This window comes from Cucumis melo, chromosome 12 (genome assembly GCF_025177605.1).
Source record: "Cucumis melo cultivar AY chromosome 12, USDA_Cmelo_AY_1.0, whole genome shotgun sequence".
NCBI lineage: Eukaryota > Viridiplantae > Streptophyta > Magnoliopsida > Cucurbitales > Cucurbitaceae > Cucumis > Cucumis melo.
Window position 1 is genome coordinate 26,890,911 of NC_066868.1, and position 17,104 is coordinate 26,908,014.

Genomic DNA, 17,104 nt, shown 5'->3' on the forward strand with positions numbered 1-17,104 from the left:
CATGGAAATTCATCTTTATTTTCCATTTGATTTAAACAGGAGTTCTGTGAATAATAGAATGAAGGTTTGTATTCAACATTGCATGGCATATGTCATAATTTGACAAAGAAAAAAGTGAAAAAGCTATGGTACTGATATATCTAATTTTCTTTCAATTCAATATACAAACGTTAAGAAACTTTTCAAATTGAACGGAAAGATGATCACATAATTAAGGTGTAATTAATTTGACAAGATTTATAATTCTAATAATCATTAATTTAAACATTTTAAAGACTAGGATGTAAATAAAATTGGATCTATTTTTGTTTTTTTTTTTTTATTTGCAAAGGTTATGTTAAATTGTTGTTATACTCGAAATAAATACTTATCAAATTCAAGCAAATCAAACTAAAAACTGTCAATAATATCACATTTGATAGACTACGAAAGATCATTTTAAAGAAAACATATTTGATTACCTTTATTAAAAATCCAATTTGAGTTACATAAATTTTTTTTTTTTATCGAAATTGATAAATAGTAGCAATAATTTGCATGCAACAAAAGACACCAAAAAATAGATTAATATTAAGATTTTTCAAATGCATATGAACTAAAATTGAAAAAAGAAATTTATAATTCAATAACATAGACGTTATTTTAATGGAGTTTGAATTGAAACTTTGGGAAGTATATAGGTATAATTTAAAATTAATTTTTAAAATAATGTGTGAAATTGGGTTAAAAAGTTAAACAGAAGAGGAAGATGTAAACAAATTTATGCAGTGGTTACGTGAAAAAGGAAGAGGCAAATGGAGAAAAGAAGGCTTCTTTTGATAAAGTAGGGAACTTTTTTATGTTCTTAATATCTTTTTTTGTTATTATTATTAATTATTATTATTATTTTTATATAAATAAAAAAAATAGCTTTTGACTTTTTGCAGTTTCTTTTCTTTTTAGTGAACTTGTCTTTTTGATGCAAAAGAAATGTCTCTCTCCACTTTCACATGGTTTGTTTCTTTCGAGACATCACTATTCCAACTTTAAGGAGCAAATTTTTCCATTTTCTTTTTCCCTTTTTTCATTTATTGTTATGGGTTTTCATAGATGGGGGGTTGTGGTTGTACATCTACAATACTATATATATATCTATATTATTTCTACTTTTAATTATATTTTGCGATGCGTATTCTAACACGTTACTATGCTAAATTATAAAAAGAAGTCTTTGAATTTTGACAAAATATTAAAAGCGTGTTCGTCTTATAATTAGAGAGTTCAATAAAGTGGTAAATTTCAAACAAGGTAAAAGTAGCTTATGACATTGATTTTTAATCAACACATCTTGAAACAATTTTGATATTCTAACCCAGTTGTGTGAGTGATACAGTGCTTAGAGAGAAATTTAATGTGTAATTGTAATAACTTTTCAGATAGTGATTTTTTTTTGTTTGTTTGCGATATTCTATTTGACTTTAAAACTTTTGTACGCTAATTCTTGTGTTTTCAATTTTTATTGATTTTAAAAATTTGTATGTGCTTTTAAAAGTTAGATTGTCTAATCATCTTGATTTAACTTAGTGGTAAAAAGAAATACATAGTAGTCTCAATAACTAATTAAAAGATCAAAAGTTTAGTTCGGAAGATAGGATTTGAAATTTATCGATGCCTATAATTGATAATATTTGAAATTTTTATGTATTTTATAAATATTTTCAACAATTTTAACGTTCACGCTGATTCTCCGAATAAACATTACTTTCAAATGTGAGTTACATTTGTGAGAAACAAAAAATTAATTCCTATTTATCACATAATCGGTGTTGCTGAGTTGGAGTAGAAGAGAATATTTTAATAAATTGAGGGGCCACGTCAGTTTCCTTGCTGGAAATTGTGGTGGTCTATAGTGACCAAAATCTGGGCCCAGCCCACCAAATGAGCAAAGGAAAATTCCAAAATTAAAAAAAAAAAAAAGGGTTAAATTATGAAAAAAAATAAATAAAAAGGAAATATCTATAGAACTTTGTTGTTAAACACATCCCTATTTTTATAAAGTTGAAATAATACTTTCAAAGGTTCATAATGAAATTTTGAATCATCACTATATCACTATACAATTCTAAGTCTTAAAATTCATTCTAAATTTTAAAGAATTTCTATAAAATTTTGAAAGAGAATATTATAATAGGAGAATAATTTTTAATTAAAGAAATATTAAACTTCAAAGTATTTTTTATAATTCAATCATGGAAGATTATCAGACGAAAAAGTCGACATTCACTTAAGTTCAATATTAATGAACCTTTTAAGATAGATAAATTATTAAAGAAGACGATCACAAATTGGTTAATTAAGAAGCAATAATATTATATTTAAATAATAAATTTCAATTTAGAAAGGGTCATTGTGTTAAAGTCATATCAATAATAACTAGCTATAATTTCTAAATAGAAAAATCTATTGTTAGATTAATTAAAATATTAATGCCAATCTCCACGTAATTAAATTAGTCTATATGCAATTCGCTTCATCTACCAAAGTTGTTCATCTCTAGAACAAATTGAATTATTCAAAACCACAAATTTTGGTAACTTTTCAATAAAAGTTTTCTTTTAATTATGGCCACAAGATAATACTAATTAAAAATATCATACCGTAAGTTGCATTTTTAAAATGTAAAGTATACTAAATACCTATGATTAAGTGACGATCATGGTCCACTTAAGTTTATTATAGAACCTGTCCTAACAATTGTTACTAACTATAAAGTGCGAACACCTTTAAAATGTCATTTTATATTATCAATCGGGTCAAGTATTTACACGTTACATATTTAATTTTATATATTATAGATTAAAAGTTTGAAATCTCGACTCATTTGTAATATACACACATATTTCTATATAAAAACAAGAAAATATATCATATCTCTTCAATGTTATACGCATACATCGATATATAAATATATATACATATATAAACAAATATATACACGAACAAAAGTTTGAAGGGACATTTGGGCCCTAATTTCACTTGCGTGGAGTGATCTATCCTATGTTTGAGTTTTCAATCATATTAGTTGTTGTTTTCAATTATATTATTACTATTTCAAATCCCTCTTTGTTAGTTAAAGTGAGTTTAGTTTGACGATAGTTAATTAGCATGATCTTTCACTCTAGAGACAGAAGGTTTGATCCATATACATTCTATACTATTATTGTACTTAAAAAGTAATTCTCGATTTTATATTTTTAAAATTGTAAATATAAAATTTCTTACGATAGAACAATTTGCATCTATGAAAAACAAATTCTATCCCTAATTAAAGGGAGATAAATTATTAGTAAGGTTAGATTCTATATCTATATCATAGCAATAGTGCTTAATTATTATAAATACAAATAGGATATGTATGAACATAAATTTGAGGTTGTAATCAATATAAACCCTAGTAACTAGCCCAACTTTTCTTCTTCATCATCATCATCTTCTTCTTCTTGTTTTTTTTTTTTTTTGGTGATAATAAAAGTTTGAAAAAAGTGGGAAATAGATTTGACCCCATGTGGCTTATTGATCTCAATAATAGACAACAACCAAACCTTTTGGTCCATAAGCTAGTTTGAGTTATTTGAATACACTTTGTGTCATTTATTAATCGTTTTTATATATTCAAAAAACGTAACAATTATACTTAACTTGATTGATGAACTATGAATAAATCTTAAACTCGTCAATATATTTTATCAATTAAATTCATTACTAATTAATCGAAAGGGGTAAGTTGATCGACGAGTAAAAGTAAATATATTATTTGATATTCTTCTCTTTTTTTCTTTTTCAATACTTTAAACCAAACTCAAACAATTGAATGAATGAATATTGATGATGATTACCATTCCAATCTTAACCCCATTTTGATTCGCAGTATTCTTCAAGAGATATTGATAGAAGGGAAAAAGAGAGATCATGTGTATATATGTCCAAGGGGGACTCAACAAGCTATGGGGCATTTTAATCTTTTGAAAAGAAAAAAAAATAATACCAAAAGGCTGAAAATGTTAATGCAAAAAAAGCAAAAACAACAAGACATGTTATTATCAAATTGGGAATCAAATAATAAAATAAAAATAAAAAATAGTTATAAGGAAAGTAAGCCAATTGGGAAGATGATGGAGTCCAAGATTATTATTATTATTGTTAAAAACATGCACATGCAAGAATGTCCTTTTGGCATACAATCATGTTTATGTGTGTGTTTTGATCCCAAAATCCAATCATAACCAATTAATTTAACTTCAAAAACTATTAAACACACAAACATATATATATATATAAAAATTAAATTATATATATTAAGCACCTTTTCTTTTTGTCAATTAATTATGTGAAAACAAATCAATAACCACTAAACAACAACAAACCCATCACTTTTTTGATTGTAAATCAATTCATAAAGTAAATTATTCATGTGGGTCTGCCTTAATTTCTAAGATATTTGTTTTTCCCCATTGGGACACTTTTTTTTTTCTTCTTCTTCTTCTTCTTTTTCTATAAAAAAAAAATAAGAAATAAAGATGAGAGATTTGATGATATGGTGTAGGGTTCAAGTTAATTGGTCTTTGACATAAAATTAAATTGGTCCCACAATTCTTCTTCTTTTCTTCTTCTTCTTCTTCTTCTTCTTCTTCTCCTTTTTTATTTTTTAGTTTTTTGTTCCCCACAACCACCAAACCAGCAGCCACCATTATTAAACTTTTGAAGTTTCTCCTAAGATTCTTTTTTATAAAGTTTATTATTACATCTTGAGAATTATAACTTAGAGCTGTCAAGCATCATGGTACCTTCATGGAGCTCTGTCTCCTCTTGAATAATATTTAAGTATATTTTATATATATTAAAGTTATGTTTTAATAACATGTTAGAAAATCGACAATCATAGATGAATAAAAATTTAGACACAAATTTACTTTAGTGTGTTAGCTACATCCATGATAGATAAACTTTTATTTGAGAGAATTTTCTATTACAAAGTCAGAACGCACGACCAATAATAAACTTAGTATTTGATTGTTTGGAGCTAGCGCCATATTACATATTTAAAATATTTCAACTTAATAACATAGAAATGAGAAGTTAAACAATATATATTCTTATATAATATTTGAATGATACATATTAAAACAAGGAATAGTTTAAATTTTTTCAAAATATAAAAAAATTAAACATTGAAAGTTACATTAATAATGAATACAAGTACTAACAATAATAATAAAAACCATATATCACTTTATTTTAACACAAATGAGAAGTTAAACACAATATAAACTATTAGAATTGATGCATTCACGACTTTTAAAGAAATTGTCTCGCTATTTAAAGTTGGATTTGATTGATGATATGAAAAGTTTCACATGTGATATTGATCCAAAGGTAATAAATGGTATAAATTGACTAACTTATAAAAACCCTTGGTTTAAACTAATACAATTATCAATTTTATTTAATACATCTAAAATTTAAAAATCGATCAATCAATTAATATTTTTCTTTTTACATTTTGGTTCTTATACTTTCCATTAAACCAAACCTTACCTTTACTCGTAAAACCTTTTCTTTTTACTTTGTATTAATTATTTTACTATGAATTTTCTTTCCGGAAACTAAATTACAGTGATATTAAAATAAAATAACAGAGGCCAAAACGACATTTGTAAGTAGCTAATTATTGTATTTATGTATGTAACACACACAATAATTAATAGCATTAAATAGTGAACGTATCTTTGAAGAAGAAATGAAGATTTGGCATTTACTTTAATTAGATGCGGCATCCCTATTTTAAATTGGGTGAACTCATATCATCATGACTAAATTCAATTATTCAATTAGAAAATCTGACATTTATCTCAGAAAATCATTAGATCAACTCCATCGCCCACACACTTTCTTTCCTGCACCCCAAAATCTTATGGCTCTGATTCAATCTCAACTTTGTACTTTTGCTGACCCATCCAACGGACCAGATTCAATCTGATTTCCAATATGATTGCTGAGCATGTGACACGTGGAGGAATTATACACCGTTGGATTCCTTTCTGACGAGAAATTAAAATTACGTATGTACTGCCCGAATTTGGTTATATTCCTTGCCCGTACCTTTTTATTGGTTATATTCTATTAAAAACCCTAGCTGCCCGTTATGGGAGTTACTGACCGTGAGTTTTGCATTAAATATTAGGCAGTTTTTCTTACCAAAAGTAGTACCAAAACGTGTAGTAGAGTTGGTAATGATTACTAATGGGTAGCTTTGCTTACTGTTTTAACCAATCTGTAATTTTAAATGAAGGAACAATCTCAATTAATTTTTTTTAAATAAATAACCACAAATAAGGTTATTTTACAATTTGCCAAAAAGGAAAAAAAAAAAAAAACCAAAAACCCTAACCTTTGACAAAAGTATCATTGTTTACGTTGCATGATCGAGGAAAGAATTTGATCGCACTCTTAGATGCATCTATTTTATACTTTCCTAATGTGTTGTAATAGAGTATTATCGTGTGACGTTTTTGTTTTTAAAAGATAGTTTTTTCTAATTATTTTTTTAGATGGTAAAGAAGTGAGGAAAGGGATAATTAACTGGAACATAGATGGTACATAATCATTAAAAACTAATATTGAAAAATGTATAGAATGGTAACTAGGAACAATATAATTATAAAGGTTTTGATTTTCAATTCTAAATCAATTCTAAATTGGTTTAGGTCTTTTTTTTTTTTTGCTCAACCATCGTTTTATTGTGTGTATTTCTACTTTCAAGGATCGTTATGAAGATTTAATAAAGATTGAGGATAATATTACAACTTTTGAAATTATACGACTATTTTGAAATAAACGATAAAATTTAAGAATATTTTTCATAATTTTAATTATCAATAACAAAGAAGGTTTATCTAGAGTTTTTTTCTTCATGGTGGTCTTTCAAATTTAAATTATACCTAAGACTTCTAAAGTTTAGAATTTATTTCACTTATGCATCTCTAAACTTTAAAAAGATTCGTTATTCACTTTGAGATTTGCTTTAAAAAATATTCTTAAAAATTGAAAAAATAACATATTTTGTTAAAATAAAGAAGGGAAACTAGGGTGATGGTCGTTGTTGTGAAAAAAAAAAGATGTTATTTTTAACCCATAGAAGAGATAGTTGCCATTTCAAATTACATAAACAATAAAATGTTGGAAATGATATTACATATGTGTGTGTTTCATAGAAAGATTTGGTAATTTGCAATTTAAAATGTAATCAATTAATTTGAATAGCAATAATATATATAATATGCAATGAATGTGCATTGTGACAGGAAGGAATGGCATGGAATGTTGCAGTCCACAGCCCTTTTGAGTCTCTTGTCAATTCATCCACAAACCCCTCATATATATCCATTTAATTCACTTTCAAACTTTGTATTTTGTATAATTTCACTCCATATCTATCCATCAAATCTTAATTAAATGCTTCAAAATATATAGAAGACTCTCATCATCCAATTTTTTTCAACTTACAGTTTCAAAAGAATCTAATTTTCTAATTACACCAAATTAAACTTGAATATTTTCATTTATTTATTATGGGATTTATAACCAGTATTTATGTAACTAAAAAAAATCAAGTATTTCTTTCCATTATAGTCCTCGTTTAATTTGATCTTTTGTTGTTAGTTGTGGGCATTCTGTTTTGGGGTTGAAAGTGATTTTGAAAGTATTGCTTTTAATTTTTTCATATGTTTCGGTGTACTCTTGATCCAACTTGTATCTTTTATATATATATATATATATATATATATATATAGATTTGGTGAGTATATATGTATATGAAATAAAGGAGTTGAATGAAAATACATAGATGAATCTTTGACCTCAGAAGTTTAGTTCAGTATATATTTGGCAGCCACAGGCAGAGAGGGGTTGGAGGCTGAAATATTTAATAATTTTTAACTTGTTACTTTTGTATGCATGTGGAAAAAAGGGAAAACTATGAATCTTACACACATAATTATGATGATATTGACCACCATACCCCTGAAGGTGACTTTACATCCTCACCACCCACCTGATTTACCTTTACAAAAAGCCTGCTCCCTAAGTAGGATAAAAACAAACCCTACTTTACCCTCCTTCTTTACTTGAGGGTATTTTCGTCTTTTTCTGCTTTAAAATTTTTATATTATCCTCTTTTTTTTTCTTTTTTGTTTCTTGGAACAAAAAAAATATTTAGTAAAACTATGTTTGCATAACCTGCTTCCTCCAAAAGTTGTTTTGTGTTTGTTTTCATCTTTTGTATACATGTGTGTAGTTTTCACAGTGATTTTGATTTCGAGTCCAATCATGTATAAAGATTTGAACTTTTAACCTCTCGTTTGAATGCTTTTGATCGGTTGATTAGTCATTATAGTTCAATACTGTATAATATAGGAGCGTTTTAAAATAAAGAAAAATGAACTTAAATATTTATAAAATATTGTAAAATTTTAGATCTATCGTTAATAAACACTAATAGAAATTTATTATCAGTATATATACATAGACATCGATAAAAATCTTTCAATTTCTATTCATCTATCATTTATGAAATGTGAAACATTGTTATATTTTATAAATATTTTTAATGGTTGTGTCCTTTACAAAAACAATTTTCCTATAATACAGTAAATTAATTTTTTTTGTTTATCATTTTTTAAAAGAATTTGAATGTTAAAAAGTTCGCAAAAGGTCAAAGGTTATTATTATAAATTTGAATAAAAAAGTTAAATTTAATTTATATAATATGATTAACACCTCGTAAATAGTTCCTAACCTAGAACTATTCAAGAAGGTATTAATATCCATATGGACTAAATTTTAAATTTCTAATAATTTTATAAAGTCAAAGTCAATAATAAAATTTTTAATCATAAGTTTAGATCAATTCAAATATGTATGTTTTTTAAGACATGAAGTTTCGAATTCAAATCCTCCATCACACTAAATTCTAATAATATCATGTCATTGTGTTTAGAAAATTGTACCCTTCACAATTATTATAGTCATAAGTACTAATTATGACACATTAATTTTGCAGTAAGTAGATATATTATATGTTAGGGTAGGGAATATAATTTCTGTTCTTAACACCCATTTGTTATTTATTTTTAATTCATGAACTATTGAGAAAACCCTAACAAGTCGTTCCGGGAGAGATTTTTCAAGACTATAAAACCAACCTCTACTATAGTAAAAATAATTCAAAATTTCTCATTTGTTACTATATTAATTATTTGCTATAGTTTTTAATTACTATTTGACATTCATAATTTTCTTATTACTTGTTATAATGTTTCATTTTTAAACTAAAATAATTTAAACCACAAACACATACTATTATAACTCAAATTAAAATAATATACACCTCAAATACAAATTATTATATAACTCAACTATAATACCTTACGACTATAATAATAACTTACACATCTTATCCAAACACCCCCTAAATATAATTTAGAGTTCTCAAACGATTGTCTTAATTTTTCTCTCAAAGTTGGTGAATTTTAAATTTTAGCCTCTCTAACTTTCTTACATATTTAGCCTTTATCCTAGAAGTAATATGACGTAACAAATGTACTAAACACAAAAATATTTATGATCACTAAGAGAAACGAGTTTCTTGAGATGTCGAACCAGAAATTTTATGAAAAGTTTTGAAGAATCAAAATCCAGAGCTTTAAAATTTTAGGGATTTAAGTGTAAATACCACAAGATGAAGAACGACAGTTAATTTTTTAGAAATATAAGAATGGGAAATAAATTTCAATACTATATTAACCAAAATATGCCAATTTCACAGATAATTTTTTTGTCAAATTATTAGGGTAGATAAGCATGAAGATGTGTAACGAAAATCCCACATAAGTTAAGCACGTTTTTAGTATCCTCATCATATCTCAAATTTGGTAAGATTTCATTCGTCTACATACAACTAGAAAACTATTTATAAGTAAAAGAGATAGATATAAACAACAAAATCTAAAGAAATGTTATTCGATTAAGAGCTATAATAGATACATTTTTATAATTGCAAAAAAGGTCGAGTTTGATGCTACACATTGCTGCCAATTATATAATATATCATCCCATCGCATAGGTGACTATGGGAGTTGTCAATGTCTCGAAGCGTTATTCTATTTCTTCCAAGTCCAAATATTATACTATCGATTTTATTTTAAACAATCTCAAGATAATAATTACAAATTTAGGGTTAATTTAAGCAATAATATCCAATTATAAGATAGATTTTACTTCCCAAATTAACTTTCAAAATGATAATTAATTACATGAAAAATGAGTTAATTAAGACGTTTTATTTCTTAAAATATTTTTGTTTTTCAATTACTACCAATCTCTCTTTAACTGTTAATACATATTAAATAAACTATAAACTATACTATACTTTTGTTGGTCCACAAATCAATATTCATCTTTTGAAAAAATAATTTTAATCCATGTCAAGTAAAACCATTATATTCTACGTTTTAAAAGTATATTCTTTTAATTTACAAATTTATATATATTAAAAATATAGTTCATAGAAATGACAAAAAGAAAAAAAAAATCCACTTAGATAAATAATATATTCAAACAAGTTATTTCCGTATTTACTCGTCTGAAAAAGTTGAACGTCATTATGTTTTATTTCTACCACTGTTTTATTCAACCATGAATTCTTTTCCTTTTCCTTTTTCAATTTTTTTAATCCTAATCTTAAATATGATATAAATATATAATGTTAATGTAAACATGGAAGACAATTTATAAGATGAAACACAAAATTAAATTGATAAATAAGTTTTCACTTTTCTTTAATAATTTTCTAAGAGTTTTCGTTATGTTATTATATGGTATTAGGTCCATGGTTTATATAGTGAATATTTCGTTGATATTTTATTTACATTTTGATTTTCTTTACTCTTATATCAATGTCAAATTTGAAAATAAATGAAAATGTCAATGTATGTGACAAAAACAAAGTCTTTGTAGGGAAACAAATTCGATTTTGTAATTTTAGTTACGTTTATTTTCTTCAAAAAAATCGGTTATATGTTTTTTTACCATGGTTAAAAACATTTGAATTTCTAGACGGCTTTTTTTAAAAAAAACATTTATTAAACTTCACGTGATTTTTAAAAACATAAATGAACAAATTTAGAAACTCGAATGATAAAAAAACGAAATAAGCTTAAAACTTTGATTTCAAAGTAATAAATATATCATATAAATATCGAAATATAACAATGATTAGATGTACAACCCTACAACAACTTTCATTTTCTTTAGAAAAGAAATCAAAATTATTTACCACTTGATACATTTTATTTGAGTAATAGGTTGCGGGTAGCACAAAGATAAGTACAACCGAACGAAAACCTAAATATTTTTCTCACATATATCTACAAACACACACAACTCCCATAAGTCTATATCTATATGTATAATGCATAGGAAGTGAAAGTAGAACTAAATTTCATTCATGTTTTTAGTAAATATATACTTTTGTTTGTATGTTTTTTTATTCTTTTGTTTTCCATTTTAGAGATGAAGCCTTTGGTTCCTTATGAGTTTAAACTCTATTCTCATTCTCTCACTCACTTTTATATATATATATATATATATATTAATCTCCTTTTGAAAAGTTTTTTCATTTGAGGAAACTCAATAACTACATGTGCTGAAGATGGTTGGAAGAAGTAAAGAGAGAAAGAAAGCTGGGGATAAAGCCTGAGGATACAAAAAAAGCTGATTCCAAAAAGCTGAAATTTTTAAAAGCCCATTAATTTATTTAAACAAAAAGCTGAAAAAAAATTAAAAAAAAAAAAAAGCAAAATTTCTCTCTCTTCTTCTTCTTCTTCTTCTTCAAATTTTCTCTCTCTAAAACCCACCTAATTTATCTTCTCAAAAGTTCCAATTTTTCTTCAAAACCCCCCCTCTTTCATTTCATCTTCTTTCTCCCAATATATTGCCTTCACCATCATCATCATCTTCTTCTTCTTCTTCTTCTTCTTCTTCTTCTTCTTCTTCTTTTTTGATTGGTTTTTGCTTTGAAGTCCTCAAATTCAGTCTCTCTTTTCATTTGAACCCCTTAATTTGTTTCCTGTTCTTTTCTCTTTTCCCATGCTGGCTGATCTCTCTTCTCCTTCACTTCCTTGTTTTGAGCCTTTGTCTAATTGCTTTGAAAACAATGGAACCAATAACAAACGAAAAAGACGACCCGCGGGTACTCCAGGTATGTTTTCTCTGTCCAGATTTTCATATCAACAATCAAACTATATATATACACACACATATATAGTTCGCAATTATCATAATGGTATATAGATTGATCAATTGGATCTTTCCCGTTTGAATATATTGTAATAATTCAAATTAATATAAAATCAAGAATATGCCTTTTTTCTTTTTAACTCTTGAGCTTAATTGCTAAATAATTCAATCCATCATTCAATTCAATCAATCCGCGTGTCATAACGATTGAGTTACGTTTGACAGACCCAGATGCTGAGGTGGTTTCTCTCTCTCCAAAAACCCTATTGGAATCAGATCGTTACGTATGTGAGATCTGCAATCAAGGGTTTCAGAGAGATCAAAATCTACAGATGCATCGACGTCGACACAAGGTACCATGGAAGCTGTTGAAAAGAACGGAAGCGACAACCGTAGTGAGGAAACGGGTGTTTGTTTGCCCCGAACCGAGCTGTTTACACCATAACCCTACACATGCTTTGGGGGATTTGGTAGGAATAAAGAAGCACTTTAGAAGAAAACATAGTAACCATAAGCAATGGGTTTGTGAAAAATGTTCTAAAGGATATGCTGTTCAATCTGATTACAAAGCCCATCTCAAAACTTGTGGAACTAGAGGCCATTCTTGTGATTGTGGTCGAGTTTTCTCCAGGTACATATTATTGCACTTTTTGAATTCAGTGATAATTCAAACATTATAAGCCCTAGAATAATATTAGAATTTATGTTTAATTAATTTTTTTGGTTTGATATCTAATCTATAGGTTAATTTCTTTTCTGGCGGCTACTATACCTTTTTACATTTTTATTTACTATTAATGGCTGCTGAATGTTTCTGACTGAAATATACAAACATTCATCATCGTAAACAACCACAAGTTTATATAATCAGCTTTTTGTGTTACAATTTGGCACATTTTCCAATGATCAGTTCATGTATAGTTAGGTTTATTTTTTTAAAAATTATATATATATATATATATAGATATTCATATTTCAACTAGAATCAGTTTAATTTTTTGTCAGGAAAACGAATATTTTTGGTATTTTTACTTGTCTTATTTTTTTTATTGGTCCCATAGTAAATAATGATATTAAATTATGTACTTTGGTATATATCATTGATTTTCTTTTCTTTTCATTTAAATGTCACACTGTTCATATTCCTAAGTAATTCACCACATAAAAAAGATGTATTTTATTTTGTAAAAGAATAATATTTTAACGATGGGGTTGGCTTTAATTTTCTTGGATTAATAACATGGGGTTATTGCTAAACCTAGAAATATTATAAATTTTGTGTCGTTTAATTATTATTACTTTGGATTATATTTATAGGGTGGAGAGTTTCATAGAACATCAAGATAATTGCAAATTGGGTCATCATCATCATCATCAACAGCAACAATCAGACCAAAAAATTCCATGTTTATCTAGAACAGCTTCAAGTCCAACTCCAAGTCCTTCTTCAGATACAAATTTCAGCTTCTTAAACCAAAACCAAAATCAAAACCAAAACCCAAAATTTACTTCAACTCATCATCATAATCATGGAGCTGACAAATATTCGAAAAAAACAACAATAATTCCTCAAAGAATTATTGGCCATAATCATCAAAATCTAGACCTTCAACTTTCCACCAATTCAACAACTTCAATTCACGTTTCAGTTTCTCCGAAAAGACATGAAAATTACTCAACCCATTTGCAACTTTCGATTGGTTCTTGCAATTATGGGGAGAAGTTACACGATCATCATGATAATAATAATAATAATAATAGTAATGATCATGATCATAATGACGACGACAACGATGAGAAATTAGGTCTTCTGAAGCTGAAAGAAGAAGCTAAAGAGCAAATGAGAATGGCCATGGAAGAGAAAGCAATGGCTGAAGAAGCAAGAAATGAAGCTAAGAAGCAAATTGAAATGGCTGAAAAAGAGTTGGTGAATGCCAAGAGAATGCGACAACAAGCACAAGCTGAGTTACAAAGAGCACTTGTTTTGAAAGAACATGCCATCAAGAAAATCAATTCTACTATCCTCCAAATCACTTGCCAAGTTTGTAGGCAACATTTTCATCCCTTCCCTAAAATTTGAATATCAATTCATTCCCCTCCTTGTCATCGTCGTTGTCATCCCTCAATCGTTTTAATGACATCATAAATTTTACAATTCCTATACACAAACATCTTCACTTCTTTAATTACCTCATATATTATTATATATACATTGTTTGAAGAAGTAGTCATCTCTTCTTAGAGAAAAATAATCCTACAACAAAAAAGTTGGAGATTTTGTAATATTCTCTCAAATTTATTCCATTTAAGCTCTTGTCGATTAGTTAAATTACAAAATTTTATCTTTATAGTTTAGTAAAAGTTAGTTGGATAAAAATCTCATAAACAATTCCTACATATATTTTACGAGAGTTTTAATTGTATGCACCAAATTTTAATCATAAAACCGTATCATCAAAATTTGTCATTTAACAAAAAAGAAGAAAAAGAGAAGTAGTTTTTATTTTTCAATAATTTATGGTGAAAAAAGAAAAGAAAAGAAGAGAAAAAAGAAAAGCTGATAGCATTTATGAGAGAGATAATAAGCCATAATAGCTTTCTTTAAAAAGAAAAAAGAAAGTAAAAAATATCAAATGTGAAATTCTAAAATGAGGGGTGAAAAAGAAAAGAAAAGAAAAAGTTGGGTTATTTATTCTCTTTCAATACACAGTAAACAATCTAGTTGGTTTTTTTGCCATTGACATTGAAAAATCAATTTAGGTCATACTTTCATATATATATATATATATATACTCATGGCATATTTACAAAGATAAGAGTCAGAATGAAAGAAAAAGAAAGAAGAAGAAGACATTCATTCTTATAGAAGAAACTTTTTATTTTATTTTATTTTAGTTTTGGCAAATAAAAAGTTTTTTTTATATATATATATGGGATAAAAATTATATTTTGGATGGGGAAGTCATGTCAAGAAATGATGTGTCTTCAGTACAGCATTAAAGAATAGGGGCAGAGAGAGCAGAATTAAAAACAATTTCAGAAAGAAAAGAAAAAAGAGAAGAGATTGTCCTTATGGTTTTTGTTTTTGAAGGAGGGGGGAGGGGTTGGTTACTTTTACTTTACAAATAAATACAAATGGAAAAAGTGCCATGTTTTTCAGTGCCACTGTGGGGGGAGGGGATGGGGCCAAAGAGAGTTAATCATAGACTCACTTGTCACTCTCAATAAACAAACATACAGTCTTTTCCTTTGAACAAACACACACACACACACACATCTAGATCAACCCCCCATCCTTCTTCATTTCCTTTTCACTTCTATCCTGTCAAATCAACCTCATCATATATACATATATATATATATATATATATATATATAGCAGATAATATTATAAAAAAAATGTTCCAGAAGTATGAGTTGAAAAATACATTGTCGTGAACTTCACTCTCTTCTTATTTGATTTAACGAGTTTATGGGGTACCACGAATTTCTTGTGCTATGGCTTATAAGTTCTAAGAGTTTAGGTTTCACATGCATTCATAGTTCTATCTCTTGCTTTGAACACCTTTATAGGTTTTTTCTTGAGAAAGAAATATGAATAACTAATAGGGTATCACGTATAGATATGTATAAATATTGTTGTAAACTTCTCTATTATTTTTCTAACGTGGAATCATCAAGTTCTAGAATTAGGGTTTCTTTGATCTCTTTTTTTCCACTTGTAGTTATGCAAATTGCATGCCCTTGGGCCGAAAGGTCCACACCGACTTTAGTGTGGTCGACCTTAGCCAGTGTGGGCCTATCGAGTCGCACCAACATTTTTTCTTGTGGGTCGTTTTGTCAAGGACCCATTTTGGGCTTTGAGCTTGATTTTTGTGGTTTTGAATAGCGGTTTTGTCCAATTTGAGTTTAGGTATTATTGAGAATCTTGCATGTTTTCATCGAACTTATTAATTAATTGTTTGATTCCCTATCGTCGCAAACATTTAAACTATATATATATATATATAAAAAAGTAAAGAAAGAAAAAGCTACATTCCCATGTTATCAATGATAGGTTTTTAACTTCATCGCTATAGTGGTAAGTTATTCGATTTGGTTTTTTTTTTATTTATGAATCAAGTTTAGTTAAATTATTTTTTTATAGACAACACATTTCTCCTTTATGCTAAATATAATTAGCTAATATGATATTGAACTTATAGAATATATGAACAAATTTTAAACAGTAAGAATGAAACCAAAATCGAGTCTATAACTTATAGACGCTAATTTGAAAATTTAAAAATATAAAATCTTAGATTCAATAAATCAATCAAAACCCTTAATGAAAAAATTGTAAGTCATTTACAATTTTTTTCATTAAAAAAAGTAACTTAAAGGCTAAGTTATACAGTTTAAATGAATCAAAAATACTTTAGATTACATTTTTTTGTGTGAAACTAAACGTCACTAGATTTGTACATTTTAAAGTTTTTGAGATAAATCAAAGCCTAATTATATGTATCATTTCTTAACATTGAGGCGACAAGAATTAAATCGTTACAAATTTCTTTTAGGTTTGCATTTAAACTTCAATAGCAATATTCTCATTCAAGATCTAGAAAAAAAGCTTCGTGTACCTTCAACTTTATTAAAAAAAAAAAAAAAGAGAGAGAGAATAAGTCAAGTCATTTCTCATCAAAGAGTCAAATGACAAAATCATATACATCTCCAAATATGTGATTTAAAAAATTAAGAAGGAAAAAGAAAACATCTTGAAATATATATT

At 27.0% G+C, this 17,104-nt stretch overlaps 1 protein-coding gene across 1 annotated transcript; it reads left to right on the top strand.

The window, feature by feature from the left end:
• Positions 1-11,721: 11,721 nt before the first annotated feature.
• On the top strand, positions 11,722-14,557 carry LOC103504552 (zinc finger protein SHOOT GRAVITROPISM 5-like). The gene is made up of 3 exons (XM_008468903.3): positions 11,722-12,295; positions 12,559-12,964; positions 13,651-14,557. Exons 1-3 carry the CDS (start codon positions 12,184-12,186, stop codon positions 14,411-14,413), a joined length of 1,281 nt encoding a protein of 426 aa, XP_008467125.1. The 5' UTR covers positions 11,722-12,183; the 3' UTR covers positions 14,414-14,557.
• Positions 14,558-17,104: the final 2,547 nt, after the last annotated feature.

Excerpts from the sequence above, each read along its gene's own strand:
- LOC103504552 (XM_008468903.3), top strand. The coding sequence starts at position 12,184 with ATGCTGGCTGATCTCTCTTCTCCTTCACTTCCTTGTTTTGAGCCTTTG. Across the intron at positions 12,296-12,558 it reads ACGACCCGCGGGTACTCCAG|ACCCAGATGCTGAGGTGGTT; the intron begins GTATGTTTTCTC and ends TACGTTTGACAG. Across the intron at positions 12,965-13,650 it reads TGTGGTCGAGTTTTCTCCAG|GGTGGAGAGTTTCATAGAAC; the intron begins GTACATATTATT and ends TTATATTTATAG.